This window comes from Nesoenas mayeri (genome assembly GCF_963082525.1).
Source record: "Nesoenas mayeri genome assembly, chromosome: 4".
Lineage (NCBI taxonomy): Eukaryota > Metazoa > Chordata > Aves > Columbiformes > Columbidae > Nesoenas > Nesoenas mayeri.
Window position 1 is genome coordinate 30,640,536 of NC_137540.1, and position 22,941 is coordinate 30,663,476.

At 39.6% G+C, this 22,941-nt stretch overlaps 1 protein-coding gene across 7 annotated transcripts in view; it reads right to left on the reverse strand.

The window, feature by feature from the left end:
• The window catches only part of TNKS (tankyrase), a 140,291-nt gene that overhangs the window by 50,590 nt on the left and 66,760 nt on the right, over nucleotides 1-22,941 (reverse strand). For all 7 annotated transcript variants that reach the window (XM_080343278.1, XM_080343276.1, XM_080343279.1 and 4 more), the window contains 2 exons: nucleotides 14,012-14,048; nucleotides 13,095-13,170 (listed from right to left, as the gene is read on the reverse strand). In XM_080343278.1, the coding sequence (XP_080199404.1) occupies nucleotides 13,095-13,170; nucleotides 14,012-14,048 (113 nt within the window). The remainder of the gene's footprint in view (nucleotides 1-13,094; nucleotides 13,171-14,011; nucleotides 14,049-22,941) is intronic.

Below are 22,941 nucleotides of genomic sequence, written 5' to 3' on the forward strand. Positions count from 1 at the left end.
GATTATTAAAGATGACCATATAAAAGCTTTATTAAATCCCAGAAGAAAAACCTGGTCTTCCTGCCCAGCAGGCTTCTCTAGACAATGACACTTGACTTTAAAAATTATGGTGATCATTATCTTTGACAACAGGAAAGCAAATCCTTAATCCAGGTAGATAGCTCTGAAAGCTATTCTCTTAACAGTAGCTATGTAAAAAAAGAAAATAATTCAAATTGATTACTTCAGAGAAAAGAAAACAAAGTCAAAAAGACAGAGCATTGTTACCTGGCAGAAAAAGGGCTAAAAGAAAGGCCAGAATAAAAATATATTGTGAGACAGAAGGCACGAACCATGTTTGGAATGAACTTTAAAAGCAAAGATCAGTCTGATCCACAAGAAAAAGCAGGTATGGCAAATGGATAAAAGGGATCTCAGCTCCTCAAATACTAATTAGGAAGCTTAGTTTCCCAACAACTCCATACTAAGTTGCTGTCATTACTTTCAGAGGCTGGTCTAGAAGCAGAGACTATAGAGGGAAACAGTAAGGTGCTGGGAGAGTGTCCTGGTTTTGTTAAAAACAAGTTTCTCTTTCAGTGAATTTTGCCTGTCAGCTAAAGCCTTCATATTAACTGCATTTTCCTGGAGAAACAGACACATGTTTTGGTAAACACACCAATGGAATGCAAACTTATTGATAAGCATGGATGGACATCTCGCCAGAGGGGCAAAGAGAAACAAGTGACCAAGAAACTGACCAACTGTGTATAACATTCTATTCACGTGAATACTTCATATAAAAGTGGGAGATCACGAGGATCTCGTCCCTTTTCCCTTTTGCCCTTTTGCCTTTGCTTTTTCCCTTCTGCTTATGGGCAACATTAGGAGAGGACCTTGCTAGTCATCCCTGTGAACTGAGGCCTAGTGAGAGACTGAATCCAGCTCTGGTTGGCTGTGGAGTCTAATCCAGGACTTTGGGTGCCGGCCCTGCAGTTGCTGAGACTTTCAAGATTGGTTTTGTATATTTTGTATTATTTTCTCTATTCTTATTAGTAGCATTAGTAAAACATCTTTAATTTTTTCCAACTCTCTTCTCTCTGTCCTTCTTTCCCTCACAATCGCCTGTCCTGAGTGGGAAAAGGGGAGAGGGAGGGGCAAAAAGGGGGAAGTGTGGGGGGGAGAGGAGGTTAACAATACATCTGCCAGGGTTTTATTGTCACCCCGCAATCTAAACCCTCGACAGAGAGAGACTTAAATCTTCAAATGGGAACACCACCATAAATGGGGCAATAGTGATCCTTGACCTCTTCCTAAGTAAGAATTAAAATGTAACACACACAAACCCCGCAGCCCCTTCTGAGTATTTGCATGTATCTTAACCTACCACCCATTTGGTAAAACAGTTCAACAGAGATCTGTCAGAAAAACTGAGCAACATCCCTACAAACCCATGGTATTCTCAGAAAACTTTTCCTCACAAGAATCTCTTCCATGTGAATGAATAAGTTTTGGCTGGGGATGGAACTGCAATATGAAAAAGAAACTCTGGAGTTTCTGAAGTAGCATATGCAGTTCTCCCAGATTCAGATGCACTGAACAGATCTTTGGCAGCACTGAAGAACAGGTGGAGATGGACTTTGAGTTGGATTGTCAAAGAAGCAGAGGAGTATACATTGTTTCTTTGGTGACAGATGCTGGCACCTGAGCGAGTAGTGGCTTGCTGAGCTACCTAAAGATGAAACGACAGTAAAGACCCACTCTGTTCTCTTACGGGAACACTGTTAATACTATTTAACACTGAACAGAGATGAATACTGCCTTGAAAGATATGGCAGAACACTACACAGGAATTACTTCCAGTATCATTGTGGACATTTTTGTTGTTTCTTTCCACCACCTAGAATCTGCCAGAAATGTAAGTCAAAAGTGGGGCAACTGAGGCATGCCTGGCTCTCACAGAGGCAAGGGCAAGAAGAAACTGCCCCTGTGATGTTATTAACTCGTCATCTGAGGGTATCCAAACCTCTAGTACTCTAAGGAGCAGCTGGTAACCTCTGCCAGCTGGGGAACAAACTCATCAGGGCTGGCAGACCGAGCACACTGGCATGCAGGACTGTCCCATGTCAACAGCTGCAACTTTGATTTGTTAAATCATGCACCAGATGCTGTGGTTCCAGCTTGTTGCATAGGGAGGAACAGATGCTCCTGCTGCTGATACGAGCAGAGGGGCAGGGATAGCCAAGTTTCTGTGGAGTTTCTGAAAGCATCTTAGCTCCAACCAGCACAGTCTGCAGCCTGTCTCAACCTGTCAGTTTTGCCAAACTGCAAGCTGCAAATGCTCATCACTCCAGGAGGGGACGATGTGACAACTTTCTCCCCTCTTCCAGCACAAATACATAGATTTTTATCTGTCCAGTCAGCCATTGTCAGAAGCTATGGAACCCTGTTCTTTAATTATTTGCTCAGGTTGCTGTTCTCTCTCTTTAATCATTTTTTTTGGTGTTGCTCTGGCAGCACAAATAAGTGTTAAGAAGAGGCTCACCTCCAAACAGCCATGGTGGGTGACTGGGGAAGGCCTGCACACAACACTAAAACCATCTGAAGAGGATGCATGCTAGAATGTCAAAGAACCAAAACTGTTGGTTTTTGCTGTTTCAGCCTCTTTTGCCACTTACTATAAAAATATTTTTCTTATTACAGTCAACTAACAATCCTGTATTGCCTTTTCTTTTTATATCTCTTATTTTTATCACTTATCTTACTCCACCTTTATATATTTACTTTGCTTCTCCTCCTTTTTCCACCTAGAAATTTTCCAGGCTTCAGTTCATCAGATTTTCACATTATTAAGAAAGAAGAAAGCTTCTCAGAATATATTAATTCAACCGTTCCCTCTGTTAAAATGACATTCAAACCAGAAATTCACTCATTTTATTGAAAGTGGGGTCAGAATGATCTCTGTTAAGAACAGATTGCATTTCGGCTCCAGTGCTCAGTATGAAATATTTATGCATTATATTTTGTAATTAAATTAAAACACAAAATATAAAATAATTCACCAAATTAAATATACAAAAAGCTCTTTTTGCATTATAGAGGTAATTTGCAAATTTTAGAATTTAATGCCTTTATAATCCAGCCAAGTAGACTTCACTGTTCCTTTGAAGAAGAGTGTTGTAAAATACAGGAAGAAAGGCAGAGAATTTATCTTGTACTTCCTTTTAGTACATTTAAAAATTGAAAAGTTATGGTTATTAGAATATGAGTATTCTAAATAATTTAATCTGTAAGAAAAAAGTGTCTTTTGTAAGTGTATTACATTACTTAGAAAAGACTAATCAAATAACCTAAATTTTCCTGTTCATCACTGACACATCTATCAGCAAGTACAATGCCCTGTTTTGGCATTTTCCTCCCCTTTTATTGTTCACCTGCTGCCTGCTCAATCAGCTTACACAACAGTTTTAGAAATGGTTATGTAAATACACCTCTTCCTGCATATAAGTATTTGTAGTTCTTTTCATTTAGAACTAAACTGATCACTCTAAATTATCCACACAAGCTATGAAATAAATGATGGGGTTGTATCAGCAAGTGATATGTGATGTGCTGAGAGAAATCAGAGGGGTAGAAAGGGCAGACAGACAAGCTTTGGTTGACTGCACAGGTGAAAAGTTTGGGTGCTACCAGTGACTGTTTGACAGAGAAGGTGGCTAGAGAGGCCTCAGGAATAAATGCAATTACTGAGCTGGTACCCAGTAACAAGTGACAGCTGGTGCAAAACCTTGCAGTAGAAGTTGCTCTTCACCAGTGACTACAGAGTGACACGTGTCTTATCTACACGGGAAATGCTTGCTGAAATAATCCAGTATGACTGTGCTAACCTTCAGAAAGTGGAGTTATAAAAAATTTGTAAGTTTTGTTAACAATAAGCTAAAAGTGGTAGCTAAGAGAATTAAGTCCTTACAGATAGCATAACGACTACTAATGGAGAGAATACTGGAACTGCCGTGCTAATGCATACCTCATATTGGGAAGGGCTTGAAAGAGCCAGTGTGACTACCAGCAAACTAAAAGAGATTACTAGAATTAAGCAGGCATCATCCAAAAAGCTGAATTTACAAACTGAAGAAAATCACAAGGACTATAAACTTCAGCAGATTAAAGGTAAGAATACAATTAGGCAAAAACAATTTAAGCAGTGACTACTGAAAGGAATTAAAACCAGCCATAAATCCTTCTTCCAGCCCACCAGGGGTACAAAATCCACCAGACAGTCCAGGGGGGCAAGGTGATACAAGGGCAAGAAAGGGAGCTCTTGCAGACAAGAAGTCGTTGTGGAGGAGCTAAAGGAACTGCTTACACGGTATACATCTGAGAAGAAGTAACTATCATACCAGGACCCTAATGAGTGAGCACGTGTGTATTTGGGAGCATGGTAAAGCCTGGCAAAGGCTCTGTCTGAAACTAAATTAAGCATAAAAAAAGGTAATGATAGCCATAATCACAATGAACATCAACAAACTGCCAGGACTGCATTCACCCAAGAGAGCACTGGAGAATGAAACAGGTGAATTATTAGTGGTATATGACCTCCACTTAAGACTGTCTTGCTACATGAAGACCTGGAAGTTACAAACCAATCATTAAAACATGTTTTGGCCTGTAATTTTCATGTCTGTACCAGGAAAAATACAATATAGTAACAGCTAGAATTAGCGGACACCTGGATAAACATGATCTGCTTAAGAAGAGTCAAATGGTGTTAAGGGAAGTTCCACCTTTAAAACTCTTGGAGTTTTCTGAAGCAGTCAACAAACATGTGCATAAGGCTAAACCAACTGATACAGTCTACATGGGCGCTGAACGGGGTTTTAACTGAACTCTCATGAATAGTTTTTAGGGAAGATGATGTTAGGTCCTGAGATGGTTACATGAAGGCATGCAGAGTTGGAAAACATGATGTACAGCTAAATGATAGGTCTAATGACAGAGGGAGTCATAAAGTACTCCAATGTCAGACTCAAAAGTAAAAAGCAACAAGAAAGCAAAATGGTTTACTTCTTAGTACCTCTCATGCTCACAGGCAAGGATTTTGAGAGGCAAGTGACACTAAGGATAGAAATGGCACCTACAGTATTCACTATAGTCGACCATATTCAGAAATCAAAGGTATACAGTCCACGGATTCAGCTGCTACATTTCAACTCAAACATAACCTCAGCAAGCCCTGTGAAGGAAAGGACCCCACTCTCAAGATCACAGAAGAAAAACCAGCAGTACTCGACTTTTCTACAGTCTGTGAGCTGACAGAGCTAAATCTAGACCACAGCACTTAGTTAATGTGCATAAAATAGTAAATGGCAGCTCTGCCCAAATCTGCAAGTTTGACTTATTTTCTCTTTTTCTATACAGATGTATAATAGCATAATGCAAGAAACTGTCCCCTGTGTGACGCTAATAATCAAGGGGAAACAATTCAGGTATAAAAAAAAAACAAACCTCAACAAACACACCTTTAATACATTTGAAGGTTTCCTGAAGAGCACATTGATTAAGACCTAACAATTGAGACTTCCTAATTTTCAGAGATCAATATAGAGAGAATGGCTATGGAGTAAACAATTTCTTTCCAGTCCTTCAAGTGCACAATTTCTATTTATGGACATGACAGAGTACACTTCAAATAAGTCCTGAATAAAATGAAAACAGGTGAAGGTGAATGAACTAATTGAAACTTTTTTTTGGGAAAACATTTAAGGTGTCATAACAGGAACTTAGAGCAGGTAGATCAGTTTTACATTTTATTCAAAACATATAATCTTTGGCTATAGAAGGTCTTAAGTGACACCACAGAGAGAAATTAAGCTCAATCACCTACACTGCATGAAGTGAGGGGACAGATTCTTGTGTTATCCACTTTTACCATGCTTGGCTGATGAAACAGGATGGGATCACAGCATAAGAGCGAGCATAACTTGTCACTACTTCTGACATACGTGAATCCTGAGAGCTACCAAAATGGTATTTTAAAGGCAAAATACAGTTGTGGCCATTTAAAAATGTTGGTTTTATGTGTGTACTGCATTGCGTACTTCTGTTCCAGGTACATCACAAACATTATAGCATTTGCTTTGCAACCTTTTTGTAATGTTGGAAATGCCACCTTTTATCACAGCGCTCCAGTACCTAATCCCAGGAAAGACTTTTATTTGAAACATTTAACTTAATTATGGAGAAGTATAGAATACAGAAATGTCTGCATCTGACCTATAGTACTTATTTTCACCACTGAGGCACATATTCGCTAAAAGTTGCTTAGAACTTCTGTCCATCTTCTTCCCTCCTTCAGTCCACCTAGCATACACAGGGATAGGCTCTAAGGTTATGAAGCCCTTCACCAAAATCAAAGTTGGGAGTATGGACCATACAAATATATTACTGTGGGTCACCAAGGTATAACAGAATAACTGAGCTTGGAAATGAGCTCTGGATACCAACTTGTAGTCCAACCCCCGGCTGCCCTGAGTTTGCTCAGGTACTGTGAATGACTTCATAGCTGAGGAGGCATAAGAGCTTATACACACCAGTTGCCATGGAGCAGCTGGCATTTGATGACAAGTTCTCCCATGACTCTATACATGCTCATACCCAATACAGGTCACTGGTGAGGCTGCAGAAGAAGCATGAACAATTGTAGCACTTGCAGAACACAGCAGTCATTGACCACAGTAAAGAAGGATCTTAAATCCCCAATTTTTAAAACAATATGCTTTCAGAATAATAGATTTGTTTTAAACAGAAATAGACGTGCTCTGTATCATCCCTTAATTCTTTTATGCTACTTCATCAAAACCAGACTGATCCTTTATGCTAGTAAGCAGCAAGTGAGCAGATTCAGCAAAGGCTTGTCTACCCAGTTATTCTGGAATAACTGTTTTGGCTTTACTCCACATGGAGATGTCTTTTTCTGAAAGAAAATGACATTTTCTAGTTAAACACTTTAAAATCTATTTTTAAAAATTTTTATTTTATTAGACTAATCAGGAGATAGATTATGAAATACCCCTGGGTATATGACAAAAATGCCTTGCATCAAGTATCTGCTCACAAGTTTTTTGCTCAAATATGCAGCTTTTGTTTGTATAAAGTGTATTTTCACAACATTTAAACAACAATCTTTATTATACGCAAGATAATTTCTTCCAAAAGATGTTCCACGCTCATCTGAATATAATCTGTACACCACAAATGTATAGAACAAACAGACCTGTAGGTTTATGTGGTATTAATTTTCATTTTTGTCACTGTAGCACAAGAAAAATGGACACAATTATAAAGGTTTATAGTGTCACTAGCACACAATCTGTTCACAAGTCTTGCAACGCACGGCATTCTTCTTCAATCCCCAGCTCCTAGAGCCAAGAGAATCTCAACCTCTGCTCAGATCTGTAGGTTTAATAGCTGTAAAGAAAAAATTTGAAAACATGGATCGATCACTCCATACAGACTCAGAAATTGGAAGGCAAACCAATTTTCTTTTGAACTGCAGGATTTTTCATGAAAATGGTTGAGAACAAGCAGAATTCTGGAACAGGGACCAGCAAATCCATTTACCAGCAGCAAATTGGAGACTCCCTGCTAAGAGGAGATGTGTTTCACCTGATCTTGTTAGAATTCAATTTCTAGTTATCAGCCCTTTGTTCACAGGCTGATCAAGCTGGCTGCAGATAGAAAGGAAGAGAGGAGGCAAGAGAAAGAATTTGCAACTCCATTCAACAGAACATTACTTGGTATCAGAGATGTCTCACAGCAGGAGCTGCGGGGCACTCCATCATCCCCCAAAAATGCACACATCTTGTGCAGTGGTTGCTTCAGGCCAAGGATGCTGGTACTCAGCACCACATTTCAGACCTCCTTAGAGTCAGATTTCTTACATCTGTACCCTGCATCCATGAACCTGGATGATGCCATGCACAAGAACAATTAATGTCTGTATGGCAGAAAGGAGTGGCCTGAAGAAACAGTCTCAAACTCTAGAGGCAAGTGCATTTCCTATGACTCACAAAGTTTGATGCAAACTGTAACTGGTATTCTGGATCCAGGGTTGTCTACATCTGGTTTGGAAATGCAATGGTGTGGCAGAGGCATAATACCAAGCGTTAAGGACTGGTACTGGGAGCTGCTAAGGACTGAAAAGTGGGAATAAACAAAGAAAGGCGCACTAGGAGCCAGAATACAACAGTGAAATAAAATGAAGTAGGACCGAGTGCATGCTAGAAATGTCCTTTTAGTAAATAATTGCCTATTATTTTTTTCTATGGGATCACTGCCTCATCCACAGTGCTGGATGGTCCTGCCCTTTGAAAGAACAGAGGTGCATTGTTTGCAGGCTCCCTACAGAATCACAGAATCATGGAGTGTTAGGGATTGGAAAGGACCTTCTACATTTTTGGTTTCCAAGTAGTGAGGCAGGAAGGGAAGGTGAAGGAAGGAAACCAATGCAACTGTGGAGGAAATGTATCACGTGCTGCCTTCTGGTAGCAATTCCTGCCTCATACTGAACAAATACCTGAGAGCAAGCTGTTCACAGGTAACGCCATGGTATTCTTTGTTTCTCATACGGTTCACGCAAAAACACAAACACAAAATGCAGCTGCAACAGATCAAGGGAAACAATACTTTCAAAATAGGAAGCAAACATTTTATTCTACAGAAAAATATTTGTGGTGTGCTCCAAAGATCTCAAAATCTCAGATATCTGCTCTATTTTGAAAGAGATGAACCTTGAGAAATGGAGCAAAGCAAACTTTTTTTTTTTCAGTAATGTCTGACCAGAGGAGTTGGGTTCCTTTGCATGAAGAGAAAGTTTTATTCAACTGGCAACGCAGTATTTTAGTGCCAGCATGATCTGAGAATGCATAATGCAATACAGGGGCAGGAGTTTATATACCAGCAAAAATCCAACTTCAAAACAAAAATTGCCCTCCCGTCGCTAATAGCTACCATGTCTGCCAGATGCAGTTCACTTGGGAAAGCTGTCAAGAGATGATCTGGGAAGCCTGCCTTGTGAAGAAGAGGTCTCATCTGAATTACACAAAACAGTGCTTCCGTATTAGCTCAGATACTTCTTTATTTTAAAAATGGAGGCAATATAAATTTCTTTCAAGTGTCCACAACAGTTTTCCAAAGGAAATGAGAGGGCTAAGAGATGGCTTCCACTCAACTTGCAACCATGATACATTTCTATTTTAAGCCTGTCTCTCACAACTAACTACTGGTTTAGGTAAACTGCGACTGTAGTACCAAGTCAGAAATCCAGCCCCCATGACAAAATAACACAGTTTTAGCTGTCAGTAGCAGATAGGAACATGTTGTTTTAAAATAGTCAAAAACATCTTTTGAAAATTTGCCCACAAGTGAGTCTTAAAAAAAGATGCCCCCAGAAAAAAAAAATATTTGAGGGAAAATAATGAGGGCTGTAAAGCATGTTTCTGGAGCCTACATAGCTTTATGTAGATAAAGATGTAAATGGGTGCCTTGGCTTTTTAACAGTGTGAAAGTTCGGTACCACCTGTTAACTTCAATACTACAGCATATCTTCTAGAAGTTATTACTTCTATAGATTACATAAGGACGAAATGGTTTGGCAAAGCTCAGAGGCTGGACACAGTGAAATTTCAAATCGATTGGGAATATGCAGGTGATGTGCATTTTGGCTAAGTTCTGTTTTGACAGAGCAAATACTTTAGGAAGCTATCTAAACAGAAGTGATATAAGATGCAAATTTTACACTACACACACCACATACTAATGATTCCGTGATTTTTCAATCTCTTATTTAAAAAAAATACCAAAACAAGACCAATTGCTATGAAAAATTACTATTATATTTCAGCTCAGGCATTGCTTTTTAAAAAGCAAACAAAGGGGATAGTTTAAAAAAAACAAGTTCTAGTGAAATTTTACCCTTGCATAACACTTATTTGCATACACTGTACCATATAGCTCTGCACTGCATGGCTCAGTACTTGTGCACTATTATTTGTGCCCTCATATATATTCAACAGGCACATAAGCCTTACTCAAAAATTAATCGTTACCTAGCTCAATAGTTGTTTCTCCAAGAAATTATTGTTGGTTTTTCTTGGTCATCAAAACAAAATCCTACAAATTACATAGGTCCTCGGTATGCAGGAATGCTTTAGCCAATATATAAAATTGCTCTTCTTGCACACACTCCTTCATTTTTCACTCCAGAAAATAATTGCAAGAGTAGCAACAGAGAATGAATTCCCTCTTCAGGCATCACCTGAAGAGCTTCAGTAATGTGGACACTTCTACAATGCTCATGATCTATCCAAACTGTGACTTGGGAGAGAAGAAGCAAGTTCAGTTTTCACTCCTATTCAGTCTTTGACCTCTATGCTAAATAAGCAGATGCACTGATGGTTATCAGCACCAGCTGCAACTGTTTTAGCAGCATGGATGATTATCCTGTAGGAATCAGACTCTGGGTATCAATACTTTTCAAAAAGGCTACAAGCAGCACACAAAATGCAGTAAGCTTTTGTTATTTCCAACTCGAACTGCCATCAAAACAGCAAGCTACTGTCATTGTTTTCCATCCCTTTTATCCACTCTATGAAGCACAACCTCACAGCAGATATGGTGTTCAGGGAATCCAGGAACGCCAGATGTTAGCATATGTGGGACGCAGAAGAGGGGAAAAAAAAAGGTAAACTGCATACAGCAATGAAACAAATAATACTGTGATTAACAATATCCTGACAATTCTGCTTTTCAGTTCTAGTGCAGTGGGTGTTAGAGGACAACTTCTGGAAAGTCACACTCCAAAGTATGAAAAAAGCCACTATCATCACATGCTATACAGGAAAAATAATTGCCCATTAAGTAACGGGACTCAATTTCCTCCCCTACAAGGGGAAATGTTTCCCTTATCACTGTAATCCTGGGCATCTCAAAAATGTGCAAAGCTGAGAAATGCACAAACTGGAGAAGCATGTACACAAGAGTTTGTGGATATGTCTGTACTGCAGAGTAAGTACGATGCTGAGAATCTTGGGCTGTTCCAGGGTCTGTACTTCCTGGCCTTGACCGCTGCATTGACTCTGGTGCCTCACACTGTGGTAAGTTTGAGGCTTGAAAACTCAAGGGATATACAAAAAATAACTACGAAAAGCATCAAGGAATGCAAAAGCCAACTTCCCAAATGGACAAATTCTCAGCTAGTGTAAATCACCATACATCAATCAGGAGGCAGCTACACCAGCTAAGACTTTCATTTACTTACAAGAATGCTGTGCTGTAGGCTGAAAAATTCACTTAATTTGGAGGACAGGTTAGAATGATTAAACCTCAAAAGTGATCTTGCACTGGTTGCAGGACCTGGAATCTTTGCCTCGCAAGTGAAAGACTTAACAATTATACAGCACACTTGCTACAGAGAATTACTTCACTGTAAATAGTCTGCACATATATGGTGGGGGAAAAAAAATATCTGGTAGACATCATTAAAAAAATAATTAATATAAATGCCAAGCCATCTTAAAAGGAGTTTTAATAATTAGTGAATTTACCAACAACCAAACAGACAAGAAAATTATCAAAGTGTCCATGTTGATTAGCTTTAACTGCAATATGCTTTGAGCTTTGGGCATACATTTTCAAAGTAATTCAGAGACTGCAATTATACGTAAATGTTTGCCACTAGCATAGTATGAATTCTAAAAGCTTTTTTTAAAAAAAAAAAGTGATAAATATTCTAGATAACATATCTGCAAGGGCTTATTCCCCTTCATATTGACAGAAATCACAACTCTTGGCCTTTGACCTTAAATCAATAGCGATGGGGACTCAATTACTCAGCAATGCACTGCTGCATACCACCATCCTTAATTATTACAACACAATGCACTATTAATACCTAAATACAATCTCATTAGAGTGGTAGAGTCTTAAAAAAACAAAAGGGAAACGAAGAACTATGGGCAATAAGTTTAATCTTAAAAATAGGGGGAGTATTTCATCAGTTCTAACGCAACTGAATAAAGCCCCTGTTCATTTTCCTCTCCTCAGATCATAAAATTGTTTTAAAAAACTGGATGATTCATAAATGTCCCATCAGTAATAAATGTAAACAAGTGAAAAACTGGCTGTTTTTTCTTTCACGTAGTAGGTATCATAGACATCACAATTGAGAATGTGTATTAAAAATAGGAATGTTTTCACAATGTAGCTACATTTTTATAAACAGCAATAACATGTCCTAATGCAAAGGCAGCATAAACTGGATTATCTCCATAGATTTCAGTGGAACTGGGCTGTTCCACAACAGCTTCAGAATGAGGTTTATAGCACACTCCAACACACTCCACAAAAAATAAAGAAACCTATAAAGGTAAACACTCCCATTCTTTGAGTGAGATGTACTGTTAAACGTGAAAGATGTTTTTAAGAGATGCAGATTAAGAACATTCTGGTACACAGTAAAAAAAAAAAAAATAACCAACGTTTGTAAATCAGTCTAGACAGACCATCCTCTTGATATCTAAAACATCAAAAAATCATAGGATCTACTTCTCACTCCGTATGTTCTTCCCTCCTCCAGTTTCAGCCTAATCCTTAATATAACTCAAACATCCCTGCCAGGGAAAGTCAAAGCAATAATGTAAAATTTAAGGAAATGCAGAAGGTGTTAAACGTATCAATACAGTGCCAGTCTACGTGGCAGGGCATTAGGAGCTAAGCTGAATACCAACCACCTCACCCAGATGATGTTCAAATACAAATATCTTTCCTCCTTTAGTTATTTTATTCATCTAAACAAGTACATTTTGTTTTTCTTATAAAAGGTCTTAAGGATTCACTTTACGTGTACACCCGGGTCTGACATGTAAAAGACAAGACACACAAAATCCACATCTACTGACTGTTGATCTGTAACAACTGCCAGCATCAAGTACAACAGCATTTAATTTCATAGTGAAAAGACATTACAGGTTTTCCACCATACATTCTCTTGGTTTATACATCTATACAGGTTAAATTGGTCTTTCTTGAATAATAGAAATATAAAGCAGGTATTAACTTACCTTACGCCCATCACTTGCATGGCAGTTCACATTTAAAGGAGTCAATAAAGCCATCAGTTTTTCTTCATTACCACTCCTGTAAATGGAAAGGAGAGGATTACCAAAAGGGGGGAGAAAGGGGCAGAGCCCTGAGCAAAACATTTGCTAAGAAGGTGGATATAAAAGTAGAGTATATTGAAATTTGTACTTTGCCAGGTAGAATGTCAGCTAGCTAAAGGATCTTCTGAACATTTCAAGACAAAGGGTAAATACAGAAAAGAATATTAAATTTACAGATCATGCAATTCTCTCCTTAACCTCATCCTATGTTTCCTTCATCTAATTTTACAGATCCTCTGAAAGCCATTTGCTGAATTAAATGTTCTAAATCAAATACATTTTCATAGGCTACAGCCCATAACATTTGAAACAACCGCATACCAATATCCAGAAATTTTTTAAAAGGGTTAACAGTCTATATAAAATGGTTTTGTGCTGTCAGAAAGAAGCATGAAAGCATCTTTGGAATATATGACTGAACTTTACACCTTTTGTATAGGCTTCTTTATGTTCTGTTCAGATAAAGCCTATTTTCAAAATTTATCCTAAGATAGCAGTAAAAACCAAAAGAAAAGAAAAATTCTCATGTTTAATTTGCTCCTAAAAAGAACAGTCACAAAACGATAAAGAGGATTTAAGCAGCTTAAGACAAAAACTCAATATTAACCTTATAACTACCATAGGGAGGGATTTCAATTACATAAACAGGCTTTTCCGTTTGTATCAGACCATAAAGTCCAAAACGATTTATGTTAATGAAGTGGTTTGTTTGCATCATTTAATGGAAAGGCAATGACAAAACATCGCTGTTTTAAAAATCCCTTTTCCTCTCCTGCTTCCACCCACAAAATATGCTTTATATTCTAAGCAGCACTCACCTAGCAGCTTCCAGGAGTTCGTCCTTCTTGTATTCACCTAAATGATTGCAAAATATCATGCTGTTAGCATTTGGCAGAAGACAGATTAAGAAATGCAGTAGGAAGCAAATACAGAATTAAAACCGAGAAGAGGAGAAAAAAAGCCCACACCCCGCTGGGTGATGGAGCTGTGACGTGAGCCAGCTTGTGGAGGGAGGCAGCATCACCAGTACCTTGGAGACGGGCAGCAAACTGACGCATCTTCTTGTCCAATCCTCTGATGGAAAAGCTTTCTTCGGATGACCAATGGCTGCGAAACCTTATGTCCAGAAACACAGTCCCGCTGATAACAGCGTGTCAGCTGAAGACAATGTCCCCACCCCCTGCCCTATTCAGTATGTCACATTATACTTGGGAAGCATAATAAATTCTGAGACAAAAGCAAGGCAGTGCGGCTTTTTAAAAGGTACAAATTACCCATCTCCAAAGCTCTCACCTGCCTATTTGAAGGGTAATATTAGACTTCACCAAGTTCTTCAGAAGAGAGAGCAGTGAAGATTTTAAAAATTCTACATATTATATCATCAGCCACTTTCCAAGAAAATATGCATTTGAAATAAAAAGCACATACAAAGGAACATGAACTCTCCAAGAGATTTTGTTATGAGACTCTGAGATTAGACAGAACCAAAAGTAATGTTAAAGCAACATTTACATTTGAAATTCTGAGTTACAACAGAGAACTCAGGAGTGTCATTGTATCACAGGATTAAAATTGCACATGAATATCTTAAAAAAAAAAAAAAAAAGGCACAAAACAAGATGACCTGTGGAAGTAGGATGGTATTGTACAAAGCTGAATCATGATGACATCGCACAATACAATTTTAAGGGAATTTCAATTCAGAAATTAGAAACAGTTTTTAAGCAGCTTCATAAAGTCACAGAGCAGAGAGTATCCTAAGAGTCAAAAGACGCAGGGCTTGAAAAACATACCATATACCACCTGCCAGAGAATTAAAGCCTCTAACCACAACACTATAAGAAAATGGGAAGATGCAACTGCCAAGCAAGAAAGAAAAAAAAAAAACCTTTGTGCTGCCTCCTATGTGTATTTGCAGTAAGTCTCCAGTGAAACTCTCATTACAGGTGAGGAAAGCCATCGAACCATGGGGAATGCCAGATCAGACTGCAGGGAAACGGGAAGGTTCCTCTGGAAAAAAATATTCCTCAACAAAGAACTTCTCTCGGCTGCAGGAGGAGGGTCAGAGTCCTCTTCCATCAGAAATAGCCTGGTTGTTTCCCCCATCACAGCTCCTCTGGTTATCAGCAGAAGGGGACAAGAAGCACAACAAACCCAGCCCTCTCCAGGGCCTTAAGGAGCCCCGTTGAGTTCAGCATTTGCTCCCACCCAAAGGGAAGGAGGAAGAGAAAGAGGAGGAGGAGGAGGAATACACACAGCCAGGCACCTCCCAGCCCATTCCCCTCGCTGGGGAATTCTCAGACAAAGGAAGTACCTGCATCTCATCATACTAGTGAATCTTTCACACGTGTGTTTAATTGCTTTCTGAAACATATTCAGCTTTGGAAATTCACAACAACCTTCAGCAAGGAGTTCAACCACCTGAGTGCCTCTCGCATGATAAGTCTCTTAACTGAGCAGTTCTGTGTTGCTGAACCCCAGCGATGGAGCAGGTAAGTTCAACACAAAGGTGAAGATCTTAAATTGGCATTTCAAATGTAGGCCATGAAGGTTAATCTAGCTTTTGGAAGAATTTATGTGTCTGTCTTAATGACAACTCTATCATCAAACAAGTAAAATGACACAAAAATACTTTGTCTTTGCCTTTGTCTTGCCGCCACTCTCCAACTTCATCAGAGGGAGTTCATGCCCACCACAGGCAACTGCATTTTCAAACCATGGCGTATGTTCCTCTTTTATTATTTTAATGAAGATAAAATACTGGGCACAGCTGTGAGTGTTCCAAATCAATGGTGAGTGAAAAGCTCTGGCCAGCATGTTATGAAGAAAAAAAAAAAAATATAGACACTTTATTACTATTGCATTACTTGTGCAACAATCTCAAACAGCGGGATTTCCTGCAGGAGTTATTGGCCTATATTATATCAACACTTTAGAGACCTAATCAGATTAAAAGACCTGTTTGCACATTTTGATTTGGCAGTGCACCTAGCAGTCCTAACCAGGTTTTTGAATACTATTGGGTTAGACAAGTGTGATAACATTTTTACCTTCATGCTCAGTAAGTTGGCACCTTAAAATATAAAAGCCCCTTCGTCAAATACCTTAACAAAAGCCTTACTGACCAACAGAAATGGAAGGCTGTGGGTCTTGATTTAGAAATATCCTGCTGTATGCCTAAATAAATCCATTACTTCTATTAAGTGGTATGTTTTAAAAAAAGGTATTTACAGATACCGCTGAAATTCATAAAAACAATTACTGAAATTTGTCACAGCTCTTCCACACTGTGATATGGATACGGAAAATATTATCTTGTACTTAGTTAACATTACCACTCTCAAAGAGCCATCGCATTTTGCAAAGCAACACCCAAATTTTCACAGGTGCTTACAGCATGCCACCAGTTTGTTAGAAAAAAGCCCAGTGCACTCCACAGGGCTCTGCTCTGCTGGCTAGGAAGAGGGTGAAGGGGAAGCCCTTGTTCACTGATGCACATGGCTGATGGGTGTCCCTGAGTGAGGGCGGGCGGCTGATGGCCCAAGGGAAGTGGTGGCACTGCCCACAAGAGTGGCTGCAGCTGGCCCCAGTGGTGTTCCCTTCAGAGGGCTCTGCCAACACGGTTAAAGCTGCTTGGCTACAGAGCATATCAAAGGCCATCCTGCAGTGTTTGGCCACAGCTGCCTAATAAAATAAGCATTTGCAAAGAATTTGAAAACAAACCATGTGTGCTTGTGGCAGAGATGAATTTCAAGTTCTGAGCTGAAGTACAGGAATACTGACCATCAGCCTCACATAATACTTCTGATCAAAGAACGTTGAACTGTTTGACTTGAACCAAGCTAACAACATCACTTAAAGAACTCTTTTGGGCAGGTTAGGATTTATAGTTTTGCAGAAGGGCCTCTGTAGGAAAAAGCACAGGTAACACCCTGAATTACTCTTCCAAATCTCTTAGCAGTTAGAATCATAGAATCGTATTGGTTAGAAAAGACCTTTAAGACCATCAAGTCCAACCATTAAGTTGCTAGCTTGGAGAGTAAAACATCCTTCCAATCTCAGCATCAACACAGAGGATTTTTTGGCAGCAATATTTTGGATAGCACAAAGCTTTGTCTGCCAGAGGTGTGAAAGATAACGTTGTTAGACCTCGCTACATAAAACCAAAATTGAAATAGAAGGCTGCAAACAATTTTCATCTATTTGCTATCTGTCCCTTTCACCATATCTCAGTCCAACGTGTTTTTTCTGTGTTTCATGGCAAGTCCAAAAAACACATGGCCACAGCACTAGACAGATCCTGCCACAATGAGAACCTGCCAGGCTTGCCTCCCTTCTCTGTACAGGAGAGCCCTGAATGACAACCCAGAGAGGCTGCTGCAGCCCATGGGGAGAGTACTGGACTTGCTCACCTCCGCATGCTGGGTAGCCCAGAGACAGTTGCCCTGGGAATTTCTAAAGGTGAGTACAGAAATGGCGTGAAATGGGGGGCAGAGAGTGCTATACCAAAGCAGTGTCCCTGTCAAATCTCAGACAAAAGCTGGTAGGCAAGCAGAAATTGCTCTGTGTCTGGTGTTCACTGCATCTGAACAAGTTCATTACTTACAGCTCACTCAGCATCCTTTAAACCAGCAAGTTCTCTTCTTGCTCCCAGCTCCAGATCACACCACTGCTGCTCCATCTATGCTGGAACTAGGAGGCCACCACTAGTAACCACAGATAATTGATGTTTCAAAACCGAGCTACCACCAAGGCAGCTAACTAGCCCTTATCCCTCTTCCCTCCCAGGAGAAAAGCAGTTATCTCAAAGACCTCTGATCAGCTGCTGCAAACTACAGCGACCACAGCTCCACGCAGGCTATGCAGCCACTGCCGTACCTGACCCCAGCTGCACTTTGCAGTAGCTGATTAGCAGCAAGTGCTTATTAACTTTCAGACATCAGCGACTGCTTGCACCCAGCGGTTCAGCACATCAGTAGCTGGAAGCTCAATTGAGATTTCAGTGGAAGACAGCAGACCTTTCCTTGCAACGAGGCAACGTGCTGATCAGCAGCCACTTTGAACCCAAGTGAAGCTGATGAAAGTAACTGAAAGCAGAGTGGAGTATTGAGCTGGAGACATACACAGGCAGATGGAGGAACATCATATTTGGGAGAACAAAAGACAGGTGTGCACCAATGGTGACAGACTGAAATCTTTATGAGCTCCTAATGTATTCCTTCCATTTGTGCCTTCCAGTTTCATGATAAAAGCCACAGCCAGAAAAGCACAGCCAGCCTGTTGCAGCCAGTCCCCATGAGCCCTCCTCTACCATCAGCCCTTTCTTCCTGCTCCCCACTTTCAGGGTGCCATCTTCCTATTTCTGTGGCTACCAGTGCGACATATCATGTGGTGTTACACCAAGTCACACTGAAAATCTAGGTGGAGCATAAATAAATTCTGTTATTACAGAGCTACGAGGAATAATCAGTCAATCCGCTTCTAGCTTTAATTCACTAGTAACCTTTAAATTTTAAGCTTGCTAGATGAACCTGTGAAACATGACCATCATATACGCATGTATTTGAGAGAAAAGAAAAAAATCCCAAATTCTGGGGAAAAAAAAAAAAAACAACACCATAATTAATCAGTCCTACAGTATAATTTACAGACATATAGTTTTATTTTACTCTCTCCCAAAAGTGCTGAAATTTCATCTGACTAGTGCAAGTTGAAAAACCCAGCTGAACACAAGGTATAAACCAACAGGGCTTTTTCAATGCATCTACACTAAGAAACAAGATGAATTGCTCTCCTCTCCTCTCTCTCCTCACCTACACATCAGCTAATAGATAACCCAGCCAGAGCCAAAATATCAACCTGGACAAAGCAATTTTTGCATTATCACATTATTATGTGTCAGTTTTCCACAGTTAGGACTTTCCTAAAAAGACTGATGTAACACACCATCATTATTCAACAGCAGAAAATAATGGGGGGAAAACTGGATGAAAATATTTTCAACTAAACTGAAAAACTAAAAGGGATGAACAAGTTTAGCATCATATGGAATGACAGTTACAAATTTAAGTCCCCAGACTACCAATAAACAGTGAAAAATTTTACACTAGACAATGGTACTCTGCTTCTGAGATATCTGACAAAAGGACAAGGGCCTGATGAATATGCCATTGTGGCCACAGCCTGTGGAAAGAGGATTCATGAATATCATAGAGTGGTTGAGGTTGAAGGGACCTCTGGAGGTCCTCTTGTCCAATCCTAGAGCAGCCTGCACAGGGTAGTGTCCAGATGGCTTTTGAATATCTCCAAGGATGGAGACCCCACAACCTCCCTGGGCAACCTGTGCCCATGCTCAGTGCCACCAAGCTCAACTCATTAACCTTCCAGATGGTGACCTCTTCAGAACCTTCCATTTCTTTCTTGGCAGCTTCAGGCCTAGCAGCTCCGGAAGCCAGGGAATAAAATCTTGCTCCATTAGCAAACATAGTAGTTCTACATTTGACTTTGACCATGTGCAGAATTCGGCTTGTTATTGGCTGCATACCCTGAAAACCTGAACTAAAACTTTTGAAAAATACAAGTCCCACGCTAAGATTGACAAGATACTTGTGAACAGCCCTGCAGATTTTTTTCAAATAAGCATTCATAATGATCCAGCAACACAGTGGATGTGGGCTCTCTGGCACAGCAGTAGACACAGCAGGTACCTGAATCTCTCCTTTTTCCTCATTTAAGTGTTTCTGGTGCTTTTCCAACCAGGTACTCTGCTAGCAGAGGAATGCATGTGGCTGCTGAGGAAACAGCACCAGAGTCTCAGTGCAGCTGGGGGGCCGATAACTTGTTTCTCCATCAGATTTGTTTCTTCACCCAGCACAGCCTGTGGCCACCCAAACAGGTCCCTGAGAATGAAAAGCCTGGGCAAGATGCTGCAGAGATGAGGGAGGGAAAACGGAGGCTCTGCATTTGAGCTGGCATTGCTACAAAGGAAGCAATCTACAGATCAGAATCCAGAGTTTAACAAAGAAATAAACATCATAGAAATAAATTAAAATCTACCTTTTTTTCTGGCCCTCCCGGACTTCACAGCTCCATGAGCAATCAATATTCACACACCCACATAGGGTATCCTTTTTAATCCACTCTGATCTTTGGAGTAATTATTTAAGCAAATATTCAACATAATCAGAGCAGGAGGCTTTTAGTGCCTGTGACAGACTACTAGATGTGGCAGGGGGACAGTGTGGTACTGTTTGATATGTGTTTTGTTTTCAACACTATTTTCCTAGCACACTCATTTTATTTTCAGTGTGGACGCTTTTGAAGGGTTAAATAACTCCATTAAAATACTCATCAATTCCTTCTTCTGCATTTAACTTTGCTTTTAAGTAAAGCAACAGGTGAGACTAAAGGAGTTAAACAAGACCAAGGTGTTTCTACCACCCAAAAAGCACAAGGTTGTGAGAATAACTCTCTGACACAGCAAAAAAACTTCAACAATAAAGAGAGGTACATTGAAGTAACATCCTTTGGGGAAAGGCATTTATAACTAAGTAGTACAAGAAACATATGGGAAGGAAGAGGAACAAAAATAATAATTTCAGATTTTGTTATACTCCTTTACTTCCCACTTGCTTGGGGTAATTTCTTTATGCCTCCTGCATTTCTTCACTCAGCTGTTTCATACAAGTAAATGGGCTGATTTTATAAGCTGTCTAATAGGCTCAATCACGAACACAGCAACACCCTAATACTAAGATCTCGTCACAGATGAAAAATGCCCTAGCAAGTCTACTATATGCACAAATGACAGAAAAGCAACTCGAGAGACAACATCTCCAAGAGCAAGTTGCAGACACGGGGAATGTTACCAAGGAAGAAAAGTTTGGTAGCTTGGCTCTGCCTCTTCTGTTGAAGAACAGGCAGGAGCTGTGCATGCAGATTGAAATTAGTGATTTATAATATAAATTTTAAAAGTGAAAATGGCTCAGCTAACAGGGAAGTGCTTTTAGAGACATGTTTTAAATGGGGAATGGATATTAAAAGAAATAAGCAAACACCATTTGGTTTTGGCCACAACTCTACCAAACCACTGAGCTAGCAGCATCCTACCTGGAATAACTTTCAGCCATGTGGACAGAGGCTGAATCTGGAGCATTCTTGATTTAGTCTTCTAGAAGAAGAAAGCTGGATTTCTTCTAAGGTCCATCAGGAAGCAGCATGTTGGGAAATCTGCAGCTTTGTACAGCACAGACTGCAAAACCTCTGCTACGGTCTTAAGTGATGGAAGAAGCTCTTGTCTATTATGCCATCAAAGGGCACATATTACATCAGCATATATAAGGTACAGCAGTTATTAGATGATATCTTCATATTCAAGTATAAATTGCATGTATGTTATGGGGTTTGGCCACTAAGAAGGACAAGGTGGTATATCAAAACGTGTCTTTGGTACACGTGCAATTATAGTATCATTAAGTTTACATTTGGCACATAACATAGTTCTGTTTCTCAGAGGAGCTCTTTTCAGTGGTGCTGACCTATTTGTTAAAAAATGCTATCAGATTTCCTTCACCATAAAGTGGCAGGAAGATGAGAAAGTCCCTTTGACAGGGGGTTTCAAATTTCTCAACTCTTAGGATACAAAGACAAAGCTAAGTCAATCACAGCAGTCAGAGGAACCTTCCTGAATGTTCAGGGAAAGGACACATCACACTGCAGGACCATAATAATAATAAACCAACAACCCAACAAAGAAACAAAAAAAACCCTTAAAACCACCCCATCAAGTGGTAATCCATATCATTACCTTACTTTCAACAATGCTATCATGCCCTACAATCTAATTTCTTTTGAAATAATAAATCTGACTAATCTTCTAAAACTCATTCTCTTTAGTGGACCTGTACAAGTAGTTTCAATTTCTTCATGTGAGTGCATGCCACTCAAACACCATGCACACATTTTTATTTGTAGTGTGAAAAATATATCATTTTCAATACAACTGTGCTATTTTAGAATGCTGTACTATTCTTGAAGACACACCACCACTCTTGTCTGTCAGGTCATCAGACTGACATTGGAAGAGAAAAAAGAATTGCAGAATTTCAGGAGACTGGGAATAAAAAACAAACCTTTTGCAATTCAAACACACTGGTGAGAGGGAAAACCTGAAGGGGCTGTGGGTCATCTTTTCAAAGTTCAGTACTCATGAGATATAATGTGAAATACCCATAGAAAAGGAAATTTGATTATTTTTTTCCCCCCCCCCAAGGCTATTGAGCCTTCCCCATCACCCACTCCTTCATGCCTAGTGCAAAGGCAACATTCCCAATGCTCTCCCTCATCATTTCTTGTATTAATTCCAGATATAAGCAAAAACAAACGTCCACTCTAATTCCCACTACTCCATCCATGCTCCATATTAATAACTACTACATTGTGCTATTCCATTTTTCCAGTAACTACTTCTTTCTCATTTCTGGAATATGTCTGCGTATGTGTTTTATCTCCAGAATTTCTAGGAAATCTTTCCAAAGGAAAACAAAGGACTAAGAAACTCTTTGATGAAGAACTCAGTACAGTAGAGGTGAATAGATACCAAGTAGTAGCCCCAGAACTGAGCATGAGAAATGCGCCACTTTCATATCAGTGAGTCCTTTTCAAAAGCCAGGTCCCTCCCCATCCTTTCAAACAATCTCCTCAAACAAGGAAATTATATCATCCCTCAGAATATTATCTGAAGAGAAAC